Source organism: Melospiza melodia, chromosome 6 (genome assembly GCF_035770615.1).
Source record: "Melospiza melodia melodia isolate bMelMel2 chromosome 6, bMelMel2.pri, whole genome shotgun sequence".
NCBI classification, from domain to species: Eukaryota; Metazoa; Chordata; class Aves; order Passeriformes; family Passerellidae; genus Melospiza; species Melospiza melodia.
Window position 1 is genome coordinate 55,277,111 of NC_086199.1, and position 16,487 is coordinate 55,293,597.

The 16,487-nt window shown below is 59.4% G+C and overlaps 3 protein-coding genes across 3 annotated transcripts; 2 read left to right on the forward strand and 1 right to left on the reverse strand.

Moving 5' to 3' along the window:
* Window positions 1-642: 642 nt before the first annotated feature.
* On the forward strand, window positions 643-4,705 carry CD6 (CD6 molecule). Its single transcript, XM_063158290.1, is given in 13 exon segments — window positions 643-804; window positions 1,657-1,731; window positions 2,003-2,062; window positions 2,152-2,516; window positions 2,519-2,831; window positions 2,919-2,990; window positions 3,088-3,225; window positions 3,323-3,445; window positions 3,530-3,625; window positions 3,716-3,796; window positions 3,892-3,999; window positions 4,253-4,417; window positions 4,499-4,705. Coding segments are annotated over 13 exon segments (1,749 nt in total). The 5' UTR covers window positions 643-749; the 3' UTR covers window positions 4,597-4,705.
* A 2,609-nt stretch (window positions 4,706-7,314) lies between these two features.
* On the forward strand, window positions 7,315-12,023 carry CD5 (CD5 molecule). Its single transcript, XM_063159516.1, has 10 exons — window positions 7,315-7,360; window positions 7,897-7,935; window positions 8,196-8,477; window positions 8,558-8,620; window positions 8,739-9,038; window positions 10,154-10,441; window positions 10,613-10,744; window positions 11,130-11,183; window positions 11,433-11,537; window positions 11,616-12,023. The coding sequence occupies exons 1-10, from the start codon at window positions 7,315-7,317 to the stop codon at window positions 11,699-11,701; spliced, it is 1,395 nt and encodes a 464-aa protein (XP_063015586.1). The 3' UTR covers window positions 11,702-12,023.
* A 281-nt stretch (window positions 12,024-12,304) lies between these two features.
* VPS37C (VPS37C subunit of ESCRT-I) lies at window positions 12,305-15,766 on the reverse strand. Its single transcript, XM_063158289.1, has 6 exons — window positions 15,720-15,766; window positions 15,297-15,413; window positions 14,619-14,723; window positions 14,378-14,549; window positions 14,066-14,148; window positions 12,305-13,818 (listed from the first exon to the last, which is right to left on the reverse strand). The coding sequence occupies exons 3-6, from the start codon at window positions 14,709-14,711 to the stop codon at window positions 13,102-13,104; spliced, it is 1,065 nt and encodes a 354-aa protein (XP_063014359.1). The 5' UTR covers window positions 14,712-14,723; window positions 15,297-15,413; window positions 15,720-15,766; the 3' UTR covers window positions 12,305-13,101.
* Window positions 15,767-16,487: the final 721 nt, after the last annotated feature.

Sequence of the window (16,487 nt, forward strand, 5' to 3'; positions counted from 1 at the left end):
CCAGCAATCCCAAGACACCCTGGGTAACAGCAGGAGATCCCCCACCCCGTTATCCTGCTCCCAGCTTCCCCAAACTTCCCAAAACCCTGCTGAGACGGGGTGACTGGAGTCCTGCCCCCCCCTTCCCAGCATCCTGGGCCCCCAGGTGTCCAGCTGGATCCCAGCCCTCACCCACGGTGGGGATCAATGTCTCCTGGGATGCCCCACCTCCCATCCGTGGAAATTACAGCCTTACCCTCACCTAATATTCCTGGAGGGTTCTGGGGTGATCCTGCATGTGCTGGAAGACGCTCAGGATGTGGAGCTGCAGGTAACACTGACTCCAAAAAACAGGGAGGAGAGGGGAATTCCCGGCTCTTCATCACCCCAAAGATGTCCCACACCTCAGGGGGCCCCGAGCCCCCTGTGCCGCCACCCCAAATCCACGACCCAGAGGCACAAACGAGCTGTGGATCACGATGGCTCCACCAGATCTGTGTCCCCCGGGCTGGGAGCAGCAGACCCACGAGGCCCCTGTGCCCCAGAGGGTCTCTGGGCTCCCCAAAACCCTGCTTCCTCCCCGCCAGGGCAGGATGGAGCCACCCCATCACCTCCTCCACCCCAGAGCACTGAGTCGGCTTCCTGCCCACCGCCACAGTCCCGGAGCTGCCGGAGCGCAGGGGCACGGCCGAGCCACGTCCCCAGGCTGCTGAGAGGGGGACCCCTGAATCCCAGAGCCCTGAATCCCATGGGGATGCCCCGCTGATGGCATGGGGGGGCTCTGCCTGCTCTTGGTGGCTCTCTCTGCCGTGGCACCTGCACGAGGTACGTCACTATCCCCATCCTGGCCCTTGCTGTCGCTCTCTTGGGACCTTGGGGTGGTGGAGCCACAGATTTGGGGGTCGGGGACCTGCTACCTGTCTGGGAGGGGGAGCACTGGGGGCCCTGGGGGGTCCCCAACAAGGGTGTCAGTGGTGGAGGATGCTGCCCCTCAACACACTCAGAGGGAAAGGGATGCCCTGAAAGGATGTCCTAAGGCTTGGGGATTCTCCTAAATGTTAAGGTCCCCTTGGATCCCCCAAAAAGCACCCTGGGAACCCCTAGAAGAGGACTCTAAGCCCCTAAAGGTGCTCTCAGAGCCATTCCACCTACAATCCCTCTGGGAACAGGGTGACACTCAGGGCCTGAAGCCCATCCTGTCTCTCATGTACCCCCTGGATGGTTTTGGGATGTGATGCCACCTGTCCTCCCCACCCTGGCAGGATTTGGGATTGTTCGGCTGCCAAAATGTCTGCCAGGAGCTGCTTCGAGGCCTCCAATTGATCAGGAAATGGCCCCATCACCCCATCACCCCATTTCCGCCCTCGTCACACCTCCGTCCCCACCTGGAGCAGCTCATTCCCACCTTCTCCCCTCACCCCAGGCCTTTTCCTTGAACATTGTAACCCCAATCCACACTGCATCAGCTCTGGTGGCTCTCCCCAGGATTCCCACCCAAGCAGCCCCAGTGGATCCCACCCCACCCAAGTGGATGCCTCACTTCTGGGGCTGAGTCCTTCCCCCTGGAGGAGCCAAATGGGGCATTTTTAGGGATAACTGGATCACCCACTCACCTGTGGCTCTGGAATGGGTGTAGGCAGGTGGGTACGGACAGGTCCAGCCCCTCTGTGTCTGCAGGGATGAACCGGAAGGCGGGAACAACACGGATGCAGGATGGCGTCCCAAATTTCAGCTCTTCCACCGCTGAGTCGTGTCCCAGTATTCCCATATTTAAGGCCAAATTCTCCCAGCAGATCCCACACCAGGATTTAGCCCTGAGAAACTTCCTGGGGCACACAGGGATTGATTTTTGGGATGCAGCAGCTCCATGACCATTTTGCCAGAGCCCGGGGGCATTCCCGCTGTGCCACTCACAGCTGGGAGAATCCTCTTGGCCACATTTTGGTGGGTTTGGGATGCACCCTTCCAAACTGGGAATCCTGGAGGACTCAGTTCCTCATCCCTGTGTCCTTTCTCCCCACAGTCCCCACAGAAACGACGGAACCTCCCAGCACTCCGGCAGGGAACACCTCGGTGACTCCAGGTGAGTGTGGGAGGGTGAGGGACATCCCTACACCCACTTTTCGGGATTCTGGGATGACACCAGCTCACCCTTCCCGGTGTATCTCGCAGCTCCCAGAGCGCTGCGGCTGGCGGGTGGCCGGGGCCGCTGCGAGGGCCGTGTGGAGCTGGAGCAGGAGGGGACATGGGGCACGGTGTGTGACGACGGCTGGGACATTGCCGACGCCGACGTGGTGTGCCGCCAGCTGCGGTGCGGCCGCGCCACAAGAGCCCCCGGCAACGCCGCCTTCGGCCGCGGGCACGGCCCCATCCTGCGGGATGACGTGGGATGCCAGGGACACGAGAGGCACCTCTGGGAATGCCCGGCCACCACGACGGAGCACGACTGCAGCCACAAGGAGGACGCCGGCGTGGTTTGCTCAGGTGGGTTTGGAACATTCCAGAGATGGGGATGTGCATGGCGCATCCTCACCGCCGCGCTCTTCCCGCAGAGCACCAGGAGTGGCGGCTCTCCGGAGGCCGGGATGCGTGTGCCGGCAGGGTGGAGGTGTTTTTCCGAGGCACCTGGAGCACGGTGTGTAACAGCACCTGGTACGACACGGAGGCCACGGTGCTGTGCCGGTCGCTGGGATGCGGGGATGTGCTCCAGCGGCCGGCCTTCCCACACACGCTCCCCGGGAAGATGACGTACATGTGCGAGGGCCTGCAGCCCTCGCTGGAACAGTGCCGCTGGACCTTCAACAAATCTGCGCCCTGTTACCAATCCGGGGCTGCTGGGGTCATCTGCAATGGTACCGCATCCTTCCCGATGGGATCTGAGGCACGGCCTGGGCCCGGCTCTCTCCCAAGCATCTGATTTCCGTCCCTGCACTTCCCAGGCTCCCAGGGTTTGGAGATGCCAACACCCACAGTAGCTGAGGTGACACCCAGGAATGTCACTGTCCTGCAGGGTGAGTGTCCGAGCCCTCGGCCATTCCGTGGGATCAGGGTACAGTTCCCAGGAGGTAAGATTCGTGTGGGATGAGCTGTGTCCGTTCTCTGTCCCAGCCGAGGAGGGGACCCCGACCCAGGGGACACCACCGGGGGACAGTCTCCTCTTTGTCCTGTGCCTGGTGCTGGCCACGCTGCTCCTGCTCTCCGTGCTGGCCTTTTCCGCTGCCCTGCTGAGGCTGAGGAAGAGGAGTGGTAAGGAATTCTGGATTTGGACATGGAACTGGGACACAATCCCCACTTTTTGGGCTCAGCTGAGCCATGGAGTGTGTGCATCCCCTTGTCCCCACAGCCATGTCCTCCTTGGGAACTCCCATGCCAGTCCTGGTGACCCACAGCTCCCAGAGCCCCATGGCACCCTCCGGGATCCCCAACGACTACAGGCAGGCTCCCACCAGCCTTCCCAAAGGATCAGGTGGGTCTGGCAGGTCCTCCCAGGGGCTGTGGGGCCAGAGGTGCCAGCTTGTGACAGATGCCACATCCCCTTGTCACCCCCCAGACTGTCTGGTCAAAGCCATTTCCAAGGATTCTGATTCCGACTCGGAATATTATGAGTTCAGCAGCAAGCCTCCCATCGCCCTGTCCACCTTCTACAGTGAGCATCCCGCTTTCTCTGGGATCCCTGAGGCCCTGTCCCGGGATCCCTGTCACCCAGGATGTTCCCACCCCTCTGCCCTTCCCACAGACTCCCTGCGCCGGCATCCCAGGGAGGATCTCCTCCATCCGAGACCCAGCCAGGAGAGGATGGAGCCATTCCCTGCGGATGGTACGGCACAAGGAGGGTCTATCCCATGGATTGAAGGGTGGCCATGCCCTTTTCCAATCTCTTTGTTCCCACATTTGATGCCTCTGTTCCCACAGAGCCGGCCAGGCCGGGCCCCCCACTCCGCAGCTCCTCCAGCTCATCCTCATCCACGGAGCCCTATTGGAATGGCAGCATTCCCCCCGCTGTCCACGGCTACAGCACAGGTGGGAAGTGTGGGAGCAGGGATGGGAGCAGGGATGGGGAGACACCAAGGATGGGATAAAGGAATGCCGAGACCCCAGGGATGGGAAAGGAATGAGGGTTCAGGGACCCCAAGCAGAGGAGCAGGGATGGGAGCAGGGATAGAGGGACCCCAGGGATGGGAAGATGGATGGGTTCAGCCTCAGTGAGGGAATGGGACCCCAGGGAGTGGGAGCAGGGCTGGGCAGTGCCAGCCAGTGACTCTGCTCCTCCCAGCGCCCCCAGCTCCCCCGGCAGCGCCCGCCCCAGCGCCCTCCCAGCCCTGGGCACCTGCGGCTCCGGCAGATCCCGATCCCGACGGCAGCTCCAGCACCTCCTCGGGGGAGTGGTATGAGAACGTGCAGGAGAGGGAGCGCCCCGGAGACCCCTCCCCACATCCAGGTGAGGATTCTGCGCTGCTGGTGGGGCACACAGGGATCTCCAGGCGTGCCCAAATCCTCCTGACAGGCTCTGTCTCTGCAGGCTGGTCAGATCCATCCTATCCCTCGGGGGAACACGGGGAGGATCCCGACTTTTCCGAGGGCAGCGACTACGACGACATCCAGGACTCTGCCTACTGAGCCTGCCCCACCACTCCAGAGGCCGAATCTCCTGGAATTCTCCGGCTTTCTCCTCCAGAATTCTCCAGCCATCTCCTCTGTGCTGCCATTAAAAGCTTTTCCCACCGTGTCCCTTGTCCATAGGGGTGTCACCAGCCCCACAGTGAGGCAGGACCACCAAGTGCTCCCACTCATCCACTAAGTGACACAGAGATGGCCAAATACCCCACTCCCGGCCCACAGGAGCAGGGAAGGGGGAGGCAGGGCCCTGATCCATCTCTATGGCACCAGGGGTGGAAATTAAACTGCAGGAAGGGCAGACATGGAAGTCCCATGTGTCCCCCCAGAGCTTGCCTACACCCTTCTGGGACAGTCCCCATCCTGGGAACATGCTGCCCATAAATCCTGTCCAGAAAGGCTCCAGAGATGCTGGAAAGGAAGCCACTGAGGTGCCACCCCAAACCCATGGGATGGTGCCCTGTGAGGGTGGGATACAGCCCCCAAACCCTTCAGCATCTCCCAATCCATCCATACCCCAGCAAGAAACTGGAGACAAGCAGCTTCCTGGAGCCAAGCATCATCCCAGCTTTGGGATTTGGGGTGCTCCCAGCTGGGAGGGGGCACACACCCACCCATCACCCCGGGACTGGGACCCCTCTGCCCCTTCCCTGCCGTCCATCCCATCCCATCCCATCCCATCCCATCCCATCCCATCCCATCCCATCCCATCCCATCCCATCCCATCCCATCCCATCCCATCCCATCCCATCCCATCCCAAGCCGGCTGCTCCCACCCCAGCCCTGCCATCGGATTTCTGCCTCCCCGAGGAGCAGGCCGGGGTTCAGCTGCACCCCAAGTGGAAAATGTGGGCCCCCCCACATCCTCCAGCTGTTTGTGAGCGAGAGGCCCCGCACAAAGGAGCCGCAACAACGGAGGAAATCCCAAAATAGCAGCAAAACCCCGACAAAGGGCACGGCGAGGCGCGGGCTGCGAGCGCAGCGGGCACGGGGGTGCCCCAGCCCTGCTCCGGGTGCCGGGGGGCTGGGAGGGAGGTGATGGTGCCGGGATCGCTGGGATTGGGGCATGGAAAAGCCTGGAGGGATCGATGAATTGCGGGGGGTCCTGATGCCCTGGAGGGGTCCCAAAATTCAGGGTGTGGATGCACTGGGTGGGATCCCGATGTGCAGAGGAGCAGCAGCGTGCTGAGGGTGCTGATTCCAGGGAGGGCAGCAATTCCCTGGGGATATCAAAGCCCTGGAAGGTTCCAAAGCCCTGGGGGGCACCAATTCCCTGGGGATACCCACATCCTGAGGGCACCAGTGCCCTTGGAGATGAAAACCCAGCCAAGGTGTCACCTCCACCCCCTCACAGCCTCATCAGCGCAGACCATTCCTCCGAGCTGCTCCCGCCCCGAAAATCCCCCTTTTCCTCATCATTATGATCCCAGCAGCGTGCCGGCAGCCGACAAGCCCCTTCCCGCTCGCTCCAAAGGCAGCTCCTGCTTTTTGAAAGGCTCCTCACGGCTGGCAGCGTTGTCAGCACCTCCCAGCGCCCCCCAAACCCCCCCCGGGAAGGGATTCCAATCATCCCGAGCTGCCACGGCACGCTCAGGATGCTGAGCTGACTCGCAGCGCCCGAGGCAAGGCGGAGGCTCCATCCGAAGCCAAATCCTCCCCCTGGGATCTCATGGCCTCCAGAAGCAGTCACGGCTCTGCGGGGAGGGCTGGGGCCCAAGCACCCCATATCCATGGGGGTCACACACCCCTGGATAACAGGATCTTTTCCAGAGGCACAGAGTCCTGGGATGTTTGAGGGGAATCCCAAATTTCAGGTTGATTTTGGGGGATTGCAGCTTGCAGACCCTCCACTGAATCCTGGGAGCAGGCACGGGAATTGCACCCCTTTTCCAGGGAATTTTCAAAGCCAAAGTGGGTGGTGGGCAGGTCCAGGACCCCCACGTGGGATATTCCAACAGGGCCTGTTCCCATCAGGATCAGCAGAATCCCTGGGATAACAGGGATGGGATCTCAGCATCTGGGTGCTACGGGCAGCACCCAGATGCCGAGATCCCACTCCAGGGCTGGGGACTGGAGCATCCACGGGTGCTGGAGCAGGATGGGATGGGAAGTTCCATCCATCTCGCCTTCCAGCAGGAATACCACGGAGTCAATGGAAAACAGCTGCCTCATTAGCATGCCTGACCTGGATTCAGAGCATTTAATTAGGGCACAATCAATTAACGCCTCTGCCCTGGCCGGGTCCAGCACCGCTGCTGCCCCACGTGCCCTTGCAGGGGTGTAGGGTGTCCCTGGAATGCCAGAGCCTGGGATGTGCCTGCATAAAACCTTCCCCCATCCCATTCCTGGGGGTAATCACAGGATTTTGGGGGATGCCAGGATGGGCATCAACTCCTCTGTAACCCTGGGGGGCTCGGGGACCCCCAGATCTCCCTCAGCACTGGATATATTCACTACCTCCCTTCCCAGAGCTGCAGAGACCCTGGGGATCTGGTGGGGGCTGAGCCCCACACTTTTCTCACCCCTTTCCTCTCGTGCTTGGCGGGACCCAGGGAGGCAACAGAGTCTTCAAACGGGCCCAGGGGTGACGTCAAAAAACCACAGAGGGAGGAAAAACAGCCGGTTCCTGTCCGGGCCCCCTCCCTCGCCTGCTCCGGGCCGGGCAGCGGAGGCGGCGCAGCCCCCGGAGCCTCCCGTGCTCCCATGGCACCAGCGGAGCCCATGGCAGCCCGGCTGCCCGTCCTGTGCCTCCTGCTGGGAATGTGGGGTGAGTACCGGGCACCCTGACCTCGGTGCACCGCGCAGATCCCGCGGCAGAGCCCTCCCGGTTCTCCCGCTCCGGGCGGGATCTGCACCTTGAGCCAGGCACGGTTTGGGGCTTGGGGTGGGAAGCGCCCTGGTGACCCCCAAACCCCCGCCCACATCACCCTGGGGGTCCCCAGGGTCCCAAGATTGAGCCCGTGGTGCTGAGAGCAGCCAGGTATCCCCACATCCTCATTCCCTGACAGCTCCCGCCCTTCCCTTCGTCTTCATGGCACCATTCCCGAACATTCCACCCAGGAGCAGGGCTGATTAGTGGTAACTTGCAGGGCCCTCGTCTTTTCTCAGCCATAAAAGTCCCCCAGCAGACAGGTGGGGAGGCAGCAAAATCACCTTTCTTCCCCAAAAATCCCAGTTTTCCCACAAAATCCGCCTTTTCCTCAAAATAACCGTGAATGGGGTGAGCAGCGGAGCCGCTGTCCCAGGCTCGGGTCCGCAGGGTGGGATGCGGGATTGGCGCCCCATTTCCGCTCTTTCTTCCAGCCATCCCCGACCATGGAGGAGCCACCCGGATCCCTGGAGGTGAGAATTTGGGAGCAGCCCTTTGGGAATGCCTCCAGAGCTCCGTGAGCATGGCGAGTGCTGGAGTTGCATCATCCGGAAGCGGCGTCGCGGGGTCCCAGCTCAGGCCCCCACATTCCCTCGACCCCTCCACGCTCCCATTCCTTGCGCTGCTTCCCAAGGCCCCCACCAGGGGCTTTTCCATCATTCCCAGGGTGAAAACCTGCTGGGAAAGGAAGGAAAGCTTCCAATGATGGTGTTTTCCTGGTGTTTTCTCACAGAATCCAACCTGAGACTCACCAGAGGAGGCTGCCGCTGCACTGGGATACTGGAGGTGAAATGGGAAAACCAGTGGAGACCGATTTGCTGGGAGAGCATGAGCGGGGGCGACCTGGGTTGGATCTGCCAGAGGCTGGAGTGTGGCCCCCTGACCTCTGAGCCCTTGGAGTTCAACATTCCCGGTGGGAAAGGGCTACAGAGTCTGGCCAGGAGGTGCAGTTCCCCGCCTGAATGCCAATGGGAGCTGGAAAACTGCACAAATCACGTCATTGTTGCCTGTGGAGGTGAGCCTGGACCCCCAGCCCGACCACCTCAATCCCTAGGGATCATCCATGTCCACGTGGCCCCTGTCTTCTCATTCCAGAGCCGGTGAAAACCACTCCCAAGCCCCCACCCACACCCCCGACCACCACTCCGGAGCCCACGGGTGAGCGCCTCATCCCAAGGAACCCACAGCCTCAAATTTGGGAACTTCCCGCTAAATAGTGGGAAAATTGCCATCCCAATCCATAACACTTCCTCTTCCATCCCCAATCCCTCTCCAGGACCCCCCAGGCTGCGGCTGGTGGACGGGAATTTCAGCTGCTCCGGCTTCCTGGAGCTGCACAAGCAGGGGCTGTGGGGGGCCGTGGCGAGCATCCCGCGCTCCCGGACACATCTGGTCACCCTCATCTGCCAGGAATTGCGCTGCGGCACCGCTGGGAGCAGCCACGGCGAGCCGGACCCAGGGATCCACCTGCCGGTGCGGTGGGAGGCGGTGGAATCCTGCGGGAGCCGCTCCCTGCTGGACTGCTTCAACAGGAGCAGCTCCCGGGGGAAAGCGCCCGCCTTCATCACCTGCTCAGGTGAGAACGGGCCTGGAGCGCCCGCCATTCCCTGCTCCTCCGCCCCGGTGGGATACCCCGGGGGGATTTTGGGGCCCAGAACCGAGAACCAGCCCCATCCCAGCCGGCCCCATGGGCCCCATCCACCCACTCCTGCTCTTCCTCTCCGGGGTGCGAAGGCAAAACAGGAAATCTCAGTTCCCGGCAGTGCCGAGGAGGGAGAGCGGCCATGGCAGCATCCCAGATTCCAGCTGGGTGGGGAACACTGGCAGGCACCAGGCCGAGCAACTTCCATGCCTCGGGCATTTCCCTGAGCACCTTCCATGCCTTGGGCATCTCCATGCTCCCATCATCTCCCTGCCTCGGGCATGTCCCCGGATATCTTCCCTGCCACAGGCATACCCCTTCTTTTCCATGAGCCTCTTCCCTGCTACAGGCATGTCCCTGCCAGAGCATCTTTCCCTTGCCATGAGCATCTCCCAGCCACAGGCCTCTCCCTGTCGTTTTCCATGAGTGTTTCCCTGGAAATCAGCTCCGTGCCAGCTCCATGGCACAGGGAGCCAAGCCATGAAGCTCAGAGCAGGCTCCTTGTGAGTCCTGCCATCTGCCCAGCTTGGAATCCCGTGGGATTTGGGGGTTTAACGGGCTGTGGCAGCTGGCAGAGCTGGCTTCCATGCTGCATTTCCCATGGGAAGAGTTCAAAGCCCTTCCATGCCTTGATTGGTTCAGTCCCTGTGGCATGAGGGGTGATGCCGGGAGCATCCCTGTGCCAGGGGCTGCTGCTGGGAGAAGCAGGAGCATGTGACAGCAGTATCCCTGTGGATATCACCCCTGTCTGCCTGTGGGTCCGTCTCTCCCTGTGGTTCTGGCTCTTCTTCCCACACGTCTGACCCATCTCCATGGATCTGACTCCCTTCTCCTGGTAGCTCTGACCCCACTCCATGGATCTGACCCCTGTTTTCCCATGGGCCTGATTTCCCTGTACCCATGGATCTGCTCCCTGTCTTCCCATGGGTCTGATCTCCCTGTACCCATGGATCTCCTCCCTCTTCTCGTGGATTTCACCCCCTCCCCACGGGTCTGGCCCCTCCCTGTGGATCCAACCCGTCTCCCTGTGGATGTGCTCTCTCTCCCAGATTCCCAGCCGCGGGCCCTGCGGAGGCTGGCAGCCGGCCCCACGCCGTGCGAAGGGGACATCCAGGTGTTCCATGAGGGACAGTGGTGGGATCTGTGTGAGTCCAGAGCAGCGCAGCGAGACAGGCACGGCCGGCAGATCTGCCGGGAGCTGGGCTGTGGGAATCTCACCTCCAGCACGGAAATCCGGGAGCCTCCCTCGACAGGAGTCACCTGTGGGCTTGAACCCCTGCACCTCTGCCAGCCCAAGCCTGGGAATAGCCGGAGCTGCTCCCGGACCAGAGTTGTGTGTAAGCCACGTGATCCGTGCTGGGAGCCAGAATTCCCACTCCTATGGAACGGGCAGGGATGGGGGGGACCAAATCCACGTGGGATTTGGGTTCCTGGCGGGGTAATGGATGTTCACATCTCAGCACCAACCTCCAGCTGGACACATCCAGTGACACCCGTGCTCTTTCCAGGCCAGGACTCAAAGCCGCTTCCCACGGGAACATCTGCCGGAACCGTCGTGAGCATCTGCCTGGCCCTGCTGCTTTTCCTCATCCTTTCCCTGATCTGTGGCCCTCCTGCCTATCGGAAGCTGATGAAGAGAAGTAGGGGACAACCTCGGGATCCTCATCCTTCTTTTCTTCCTTCTCCCGCTCCACCATCCCCACGTGCTGGCTCAGGGCTGGCAGCTCCATGGATGCTTCCCTAAACTCCTTGGGGCAGAATTTGGCTGCTCAGCCTGACAGATCCCCCTGTCCCATTATCCCCAGACCTGCCCCATTGTCCCCAAGCCTGTCCCACATGGAGTGTGGGAGTGGGAAGAGGGATTAAGCTCCAAGCGGACACAAAAGAGCAGGTGGAGGATCCTGGGGGGGGGGATTATTGGGAAGGGGGGGATTATTGGGGGTGACATATGGGGCTGGCAGGGGGGAGGCAGCTGGAGGAAGGGTCGGGAAGATCCTTGGAGACACAATTCCCCCTCTCTCTCAGTTTCCAAGAGGAAGCAGCGCCAGTGGATCGGCCCCACGGGACTCAACCAGACAGGTGAGGAGGAGCTGCTGGCTGGGGAGCTGGGAATGGGGTTTGGAGTTCCTGGGGATGGATCTGGGGTCTGGGTGAGCTGTTCCCCCCTGGATCCTGGCACAAGGGCCCTGGATCTCACTTCCTTTTGGAATATAACTCACCATGGGGATGCGGGCTTGGACCAGTTTTACTCAGCCCCTTCCCGGGTGGGTTTGCTCCCTCCAAGCTGGTGTTCCAACCCCAAAATCCCAATCCTGCTGTCTTCTCCAGTGTCCTTCCACCGCTCCAGCACCGCTCCGAGGCCTCGGGGACAGGGAGGGGACAACGACTACGCTCAGCCCCCCAAAAAGAGCTCCCAGCTCTCTGCTTACCCAGGTCAGTGCTGGAAGTGGCTCCTCCCCGTTCCTTTTCCATGGATGTGCATCCAGTGAGGGGTACCCGTGCTCTCCACAGCTCTGGAAGCAGCGTGCCGGCGTTCCAACCCTCCGGACAACTCCTCGGACAATGACTATGACCTGCACTCCGCCCGCAGGGTGTGATTCCCTGCTTCCCAAAGGAGCTGATCCCACCTCCCACCTCAGCTTTGGGGGCATCCCAGCATTCCAGCATCCTCCCAGGAGCACTTCCCAGCCTCCTCACGGGAGAAAAGGAGGTTTTTGTTTGGTTTTTTTAAAAGCTATTTATAGGAATTTAAGAGGTTCCCACTACCCCTTTGGAATAGTGGGATCACCAGCTTCTCCAAACCAGGACAATGAGCTGGGATGATGGATAAAGGATAGGGATGCAAGGGTGGGAATACTGAGAATGAGACTGAGATATTTAATAACAAATACCTGTAATAAAATTGGGGTTTTGTACTAATTACACCTTGTCCTCTTCCTTCCATTACTCCAGTGTGACTCCAAACCCCCAGTCAGAAGGGAAAAGTGGGACAGGGAAACTCCTTTTTCCCTGGTTTTTATCCCAGGGATAAATGCAAGAAAAGCAGGAATTGAAGCAGGCTTGAAGATGTTTCTGGGAGGGGGTGAAAGATTTCAGTGATGGGATCCCAAGGAAGTTGGATGCCGGGAAGGGATAAAGGGATCAATCCTTATCCGGATGTTCCGTTGCTTCCCAAAGTAACCAGGGCCACGACTCCACAGTGCAATTAATTCATCCAGTTTTATTACTCTAATTAATCCCAGGGATGGAATTGCTTCCATCAATCCCTCATCCTAGTCCATTAGTAACCGTTCCTTATAAATAACTTAAAGGGATACAGGCAGGATTTGAAGGATAAAGTGCTGAGCAAAGCAAATCCTGTTTCCATCGTTTGTCATTCCCTCCGTTTCCAAGTGTTTCCTGAGAAGGGAGATGTGAGGAGCCTGAAAAACCACACGGGAGGTCGGGAACACTGGAGGCTGCCCAGGCCTGGGTGGGAAGCACCAACTCCCACTGACAGCCCTGGAATGCTTTGGGTGAAAAGGGATCTTAGGGATCAACCACTTCCAATCCCTTTCCACTTGCTCCAAGCCCTGTCCAACATGGCCTTGGATATTTCCAGGGATGGAGCTGCCATGACTTCCCTAGGAAATCCATTCCAGGGTCTCATCACCATCACAGGGAAGAATTCTTCCCAAAATCCCACCTAAACCCACCCTTTGACAGCGTGAAGCCATTCCCCGTTATCCCATCACTCCAAGTCTTTCTCCAAGTCCTTGTCCAGTTCTTTTGGAGCCCCTCTAGGCACTGGAAGGTGCTCCAAGGTTCCCCTGGAGGTTTCTCCTCTCTGGATTTCTGCTGGTCTGGCTCTGCCTCTCGCTCCGACCTCCGGAGCCGTGACTTATCCCGTGTAATTCCTTTGCACCGACGGATCCAGGAGCAACACTGCAATCCCTCCTCTTCCTCAGTCCCCAAAAAAAGGAGGAATCAGCACAGGATGCTCCCCAGAAGTCCTGGATTAGTATCCAGGCCAGGTAGGACGCTGAGGGTTCGGAGGTGGGGGGTATCCAAAGGGTGGGGGAGGCCCGGGATAGGGAGCCTGCGTTGGGATTGGGAAATTCGGGAGAGGGGGCTGAGTGGGGTACGGACACTGCGGTCTCCCTGGTCCAGGTGGGATGTAGGGAGAGTATCTCGGTCCGGCAGGGGGAGGAGAGGGCTGGGGAGCAGGATAGGGCAAGGGCTGTGCTGGGCCCCGGGATGGAGACCAGGAAAAGCCTCCCGAGGTGGATCTGGGATAGCCTGGCGCAGAGTCAGCAGCGGAAGCCGCCGGATATCCGGGAGCTGGAGCGAGAGGGTAGGGAAAGGAGGGCTGGGAGCTGGGCTGGGAGGAAGCCACGTGTCCCACGGTGCCCGGGGATCCCGGGAAAGGGGCGGGAGGAAGCGCTCCGTGGGCAGTGGGGCCGGGAGGAAGGGCTGGAGCCGGGCTGTAGGGCAGAGGGAAAGCCGGAGATCCTGATGGGAAGGGCTTCGGTGGATCCGTGGGAACGTGAGGAGGAGGAGGACGAGGAGGCTGAGAGTCCCTGGGGCGCTCCTGGGATCCCTCCGACTTCCTCACGATCTCCTGCAGCTTCTCCACTCGGACCCGGCGCAGGTGGGACAACTTCCTCATCCCAGAAAACTGCTCCAGGAATGTCTCCAGGGGCACCTCCCCCTCCAGGAACTTCTCAGCCATTTTCTGCAAGAGAGGAACAGCCTTGGGCTCATTCCTGCATCCCTGCACTCCAGCCCTGCATCCCTCTGCTCCTCTTCCCTAAAATCCCGATTCAGGTCTCTCCCACACACAAACAAGGATGGATCCAAGTTCTCTGGAGAAAATCCAGCAGACTCCAAAGATAATCCATGATTTTAGGGACTGGGTTAAATTGTAAGTCTTCTGAGGATGAATCACTGGAATTTCCAATGGATTTAAGGCCTAAGCTCACCTCAGATTCCTCTTCAATCTTCTGGCTTTCCACCTGGAGGAGATCCAGCAAAGTCTGAGGCTGCAGCGCTGCCGAGAATTTCTCTGGGGAAAAACAAGCAGGGAAAGAAAAACCAAGGAAAAATCACTATCACAGAACAGAAACCTTGAAAAAAACAGCAAAGAGCCCACAGGAAAGGGCTTGGGAACTGCTGATGGAAGGAGGGAAACCCGAGAGGAATAACATCCTCCATCTCTCCGGCTGCTGGAAAAAAGAGGGATATCAGTTTTCCAGGAAGCAGAATCCTTCCTGGGCCAAGATGCCAGTGCTCACCCAGCTTCTCCTTCTGCTCCCTGCACCTCCCAGCCAGCTCCTGCAGCTCCTGGTATTTCTTGGAGAGGTCGCTGCGCCCCGTCTCCAGCGGCGCCTGGAACTTCAGGTTCTGCTCGGCCAAGCTCCGGTTGGCAGCCAGGGCCATCTCCCTTTCCAGCTGCAGCTCCTGCACCTGGGGAATTTGGGATGGTGAGCACAGGAAGGGGACAAGGACACCCCGGGGCCACCTGCTGGCACAAACCTCCTGGGATTCCAAAGCCAAGCGCTCGATCTCCTGGGAATCCTCCTGCAGCTCCCGCAGCTCCTCCACTGTCCGGTTCCTCAGCGTGTCCATCCTCCCAGATTGCTGGGATGTGGGAAAAGAGGCAAATCAATTCCCAGATCCAACTGGGAACAGGTTTCCAGCTGAAATCCAGGGTGGTTAAAGCCCCTGGAGCAGCTGCACTGAGTTCCATTAACCATTCCCACTAACTCCTGCTTGGGAAAATACTTTTCCCCCTCTCCCAAGCCTATCTGGGTGGAATTCTCTGTGTCTCATGGTGTTTTTTCAAGGAAAACTCCACCCACAGCCCCAGCTTGCAAATTCCAGCTGGATGTCTTCATCCCACTCCAGAATCCGCCTCATTCCAGGCTCCATCCCATCCCACCAAGGAAACTGGGATCTGACCATATCCCACCATGCCCACAGGGCTGGGCAGGACCTCAGGATCATCTCATTCCACCTTCCTGCCACGGAATTCAGTGTAATTAACAAAAAGATCAGGGAAATTATGGACTTCTTGCACCACATCCATGATTCACCCCGAGTATTCCCAGCTGTCTGATATCATTAGCAAGTATCCCGCGTGTGGTGTAAATTCCAAGAGGTGGGATGGAATAATGTGGGAAATGTCCTAAAAACCAAGGAAACACAACACACCTGCGCTGTCCTATTCACTCCAAGCTCCTCTACCTCTCATCCCAAGGATATTTCACCGGGAATGCCGCAACAGCCACGCTGAGGCTCAGGGTTGCCCAACCCACGATCCAGACGAACCTGTCCGAGGGAAAAACTTGGAATTAAATCCCGCACTGCAGGTGTGGGGCAGAAATCACCTGATTTGGGTTTTTAGGGGGGTATCAGCGAACTTTCATGGAGTTTAAGAAGGAGAAGAGGGAACGGTGGTAACGGGAAAGCCTGGGGTGGGGTCTGGGAAGCATCCACAGGCGCTCAGGGAAATGGACGCAAAAGGCTGCCCACTTGCGGGGCTGCAGCGAACTCCGTGGCGGGAGCAGCGGCATTATCCCCGTTATCCCGCCGTTATTCCCGTTATTCCCATTCCCGGCCCTCTCCCGGACTCACCAAAGCGCCACCACGACCCTCCGGTCGCCGCCGCTTCCGGCTTCCGGGGCAAACCGGAAGTGGGCGGAGCCACGCGGAGGGGCGGGAGGGGTGCTCCCCCCCCTCGGGCGTGAGGGAGATGGTTCCTCCCAGTGCCGCCATGTTGGGGGGGGGCAGGAGCACGCATCAATTTAATGGCATTTTTTAATCAATAATCGCTCTTTGGCTACCCGCGGGGCTCTCCCCGAGCTGTAGCTGCTCTAGGAATTATATCCTTCGTGTTTCCGGGCTGTAAGGCGTTCAGGGAGAGCTGGAGAGGGGTTTTGGAGGAGGGCGTGGAGCGACAGGGAAAGGGGGAAAGGCTTGGCATGGCCACAGGGCGGGTTTAGGTTGGAGATCGGGAATATTTCCTTCCCTGTCAGGGTTGCAAAGCGAGATGCCCAGAGAAGCTGCAGTTGCTTCATACCTGGAAGTGTCCGAGGCCAGGTTGGAAGTGGTTTAAGAAGCACATACAGACCTCGGCAATATCCCCAAAAATTCAGAAAATGTCGGGTTCTTCCAGGCGGATCAAAGCAAATTCCTCTGGAATACCTGGTTAGCTCCTCCTTTCATGACACAGGAGTATTCCTGAGAAAGCTCCAGTCCCATCACCCAAATTTTTCAAAACATGCTTGGAAAATGCTCCACTTTTCCACCTGGAACTCCACATTGCCAAAACCCAAGTAGGGATGGGGCAGGGGAAGAGCTCCATGATTTCTGCTCCTTCTGGAGACTTTGGAAGTGTGGGCA

Coding starts and splice junctions, on each gene's coding strand:
- VPS37C (XM_063158289.1), bottom strand. CDS start 14,711: ATGGACACGCTGAGGAACCGGACAGTGGAGGAGCTGCGGGAGCTGCAG. Junction 14,550..14,618: donor TGGCTTTGGAATCCCAGGAG/GTTTGTGCCAGC, acceptor CAAATTCCCCAG/GTGCAGGAGCTGCAGCTGGA. Junction 14,149..14,377: donor GGAGCAGAAGGAGAAGCTGG/GTGAGCACTGGC, acceptor GTTTTTCCCCAG/AGAAATTCTCGGCAGCGCTG.
- CD5 (XM_063159516.1), top strand. CDS start 7,315: ATGGCAGCCCGGCTGCCCGTCCTGTGCCTCCTGCTGGGAATGTGGG. Junction 7,936..8,195: donor AGCCACCCGGATCCCTGGAG/GTGAGAATTTGG, acceptor GTTTTCTCACAG/AATCCAACCTGAGACTCACC. Junction 8,621..8,738: donor CACCACTCCGGAGCCCACGG/GTGAGCGCCTCA, acceptor ATCCCTCTCCAG/GACCCCCCAGGCTGCGGCTG.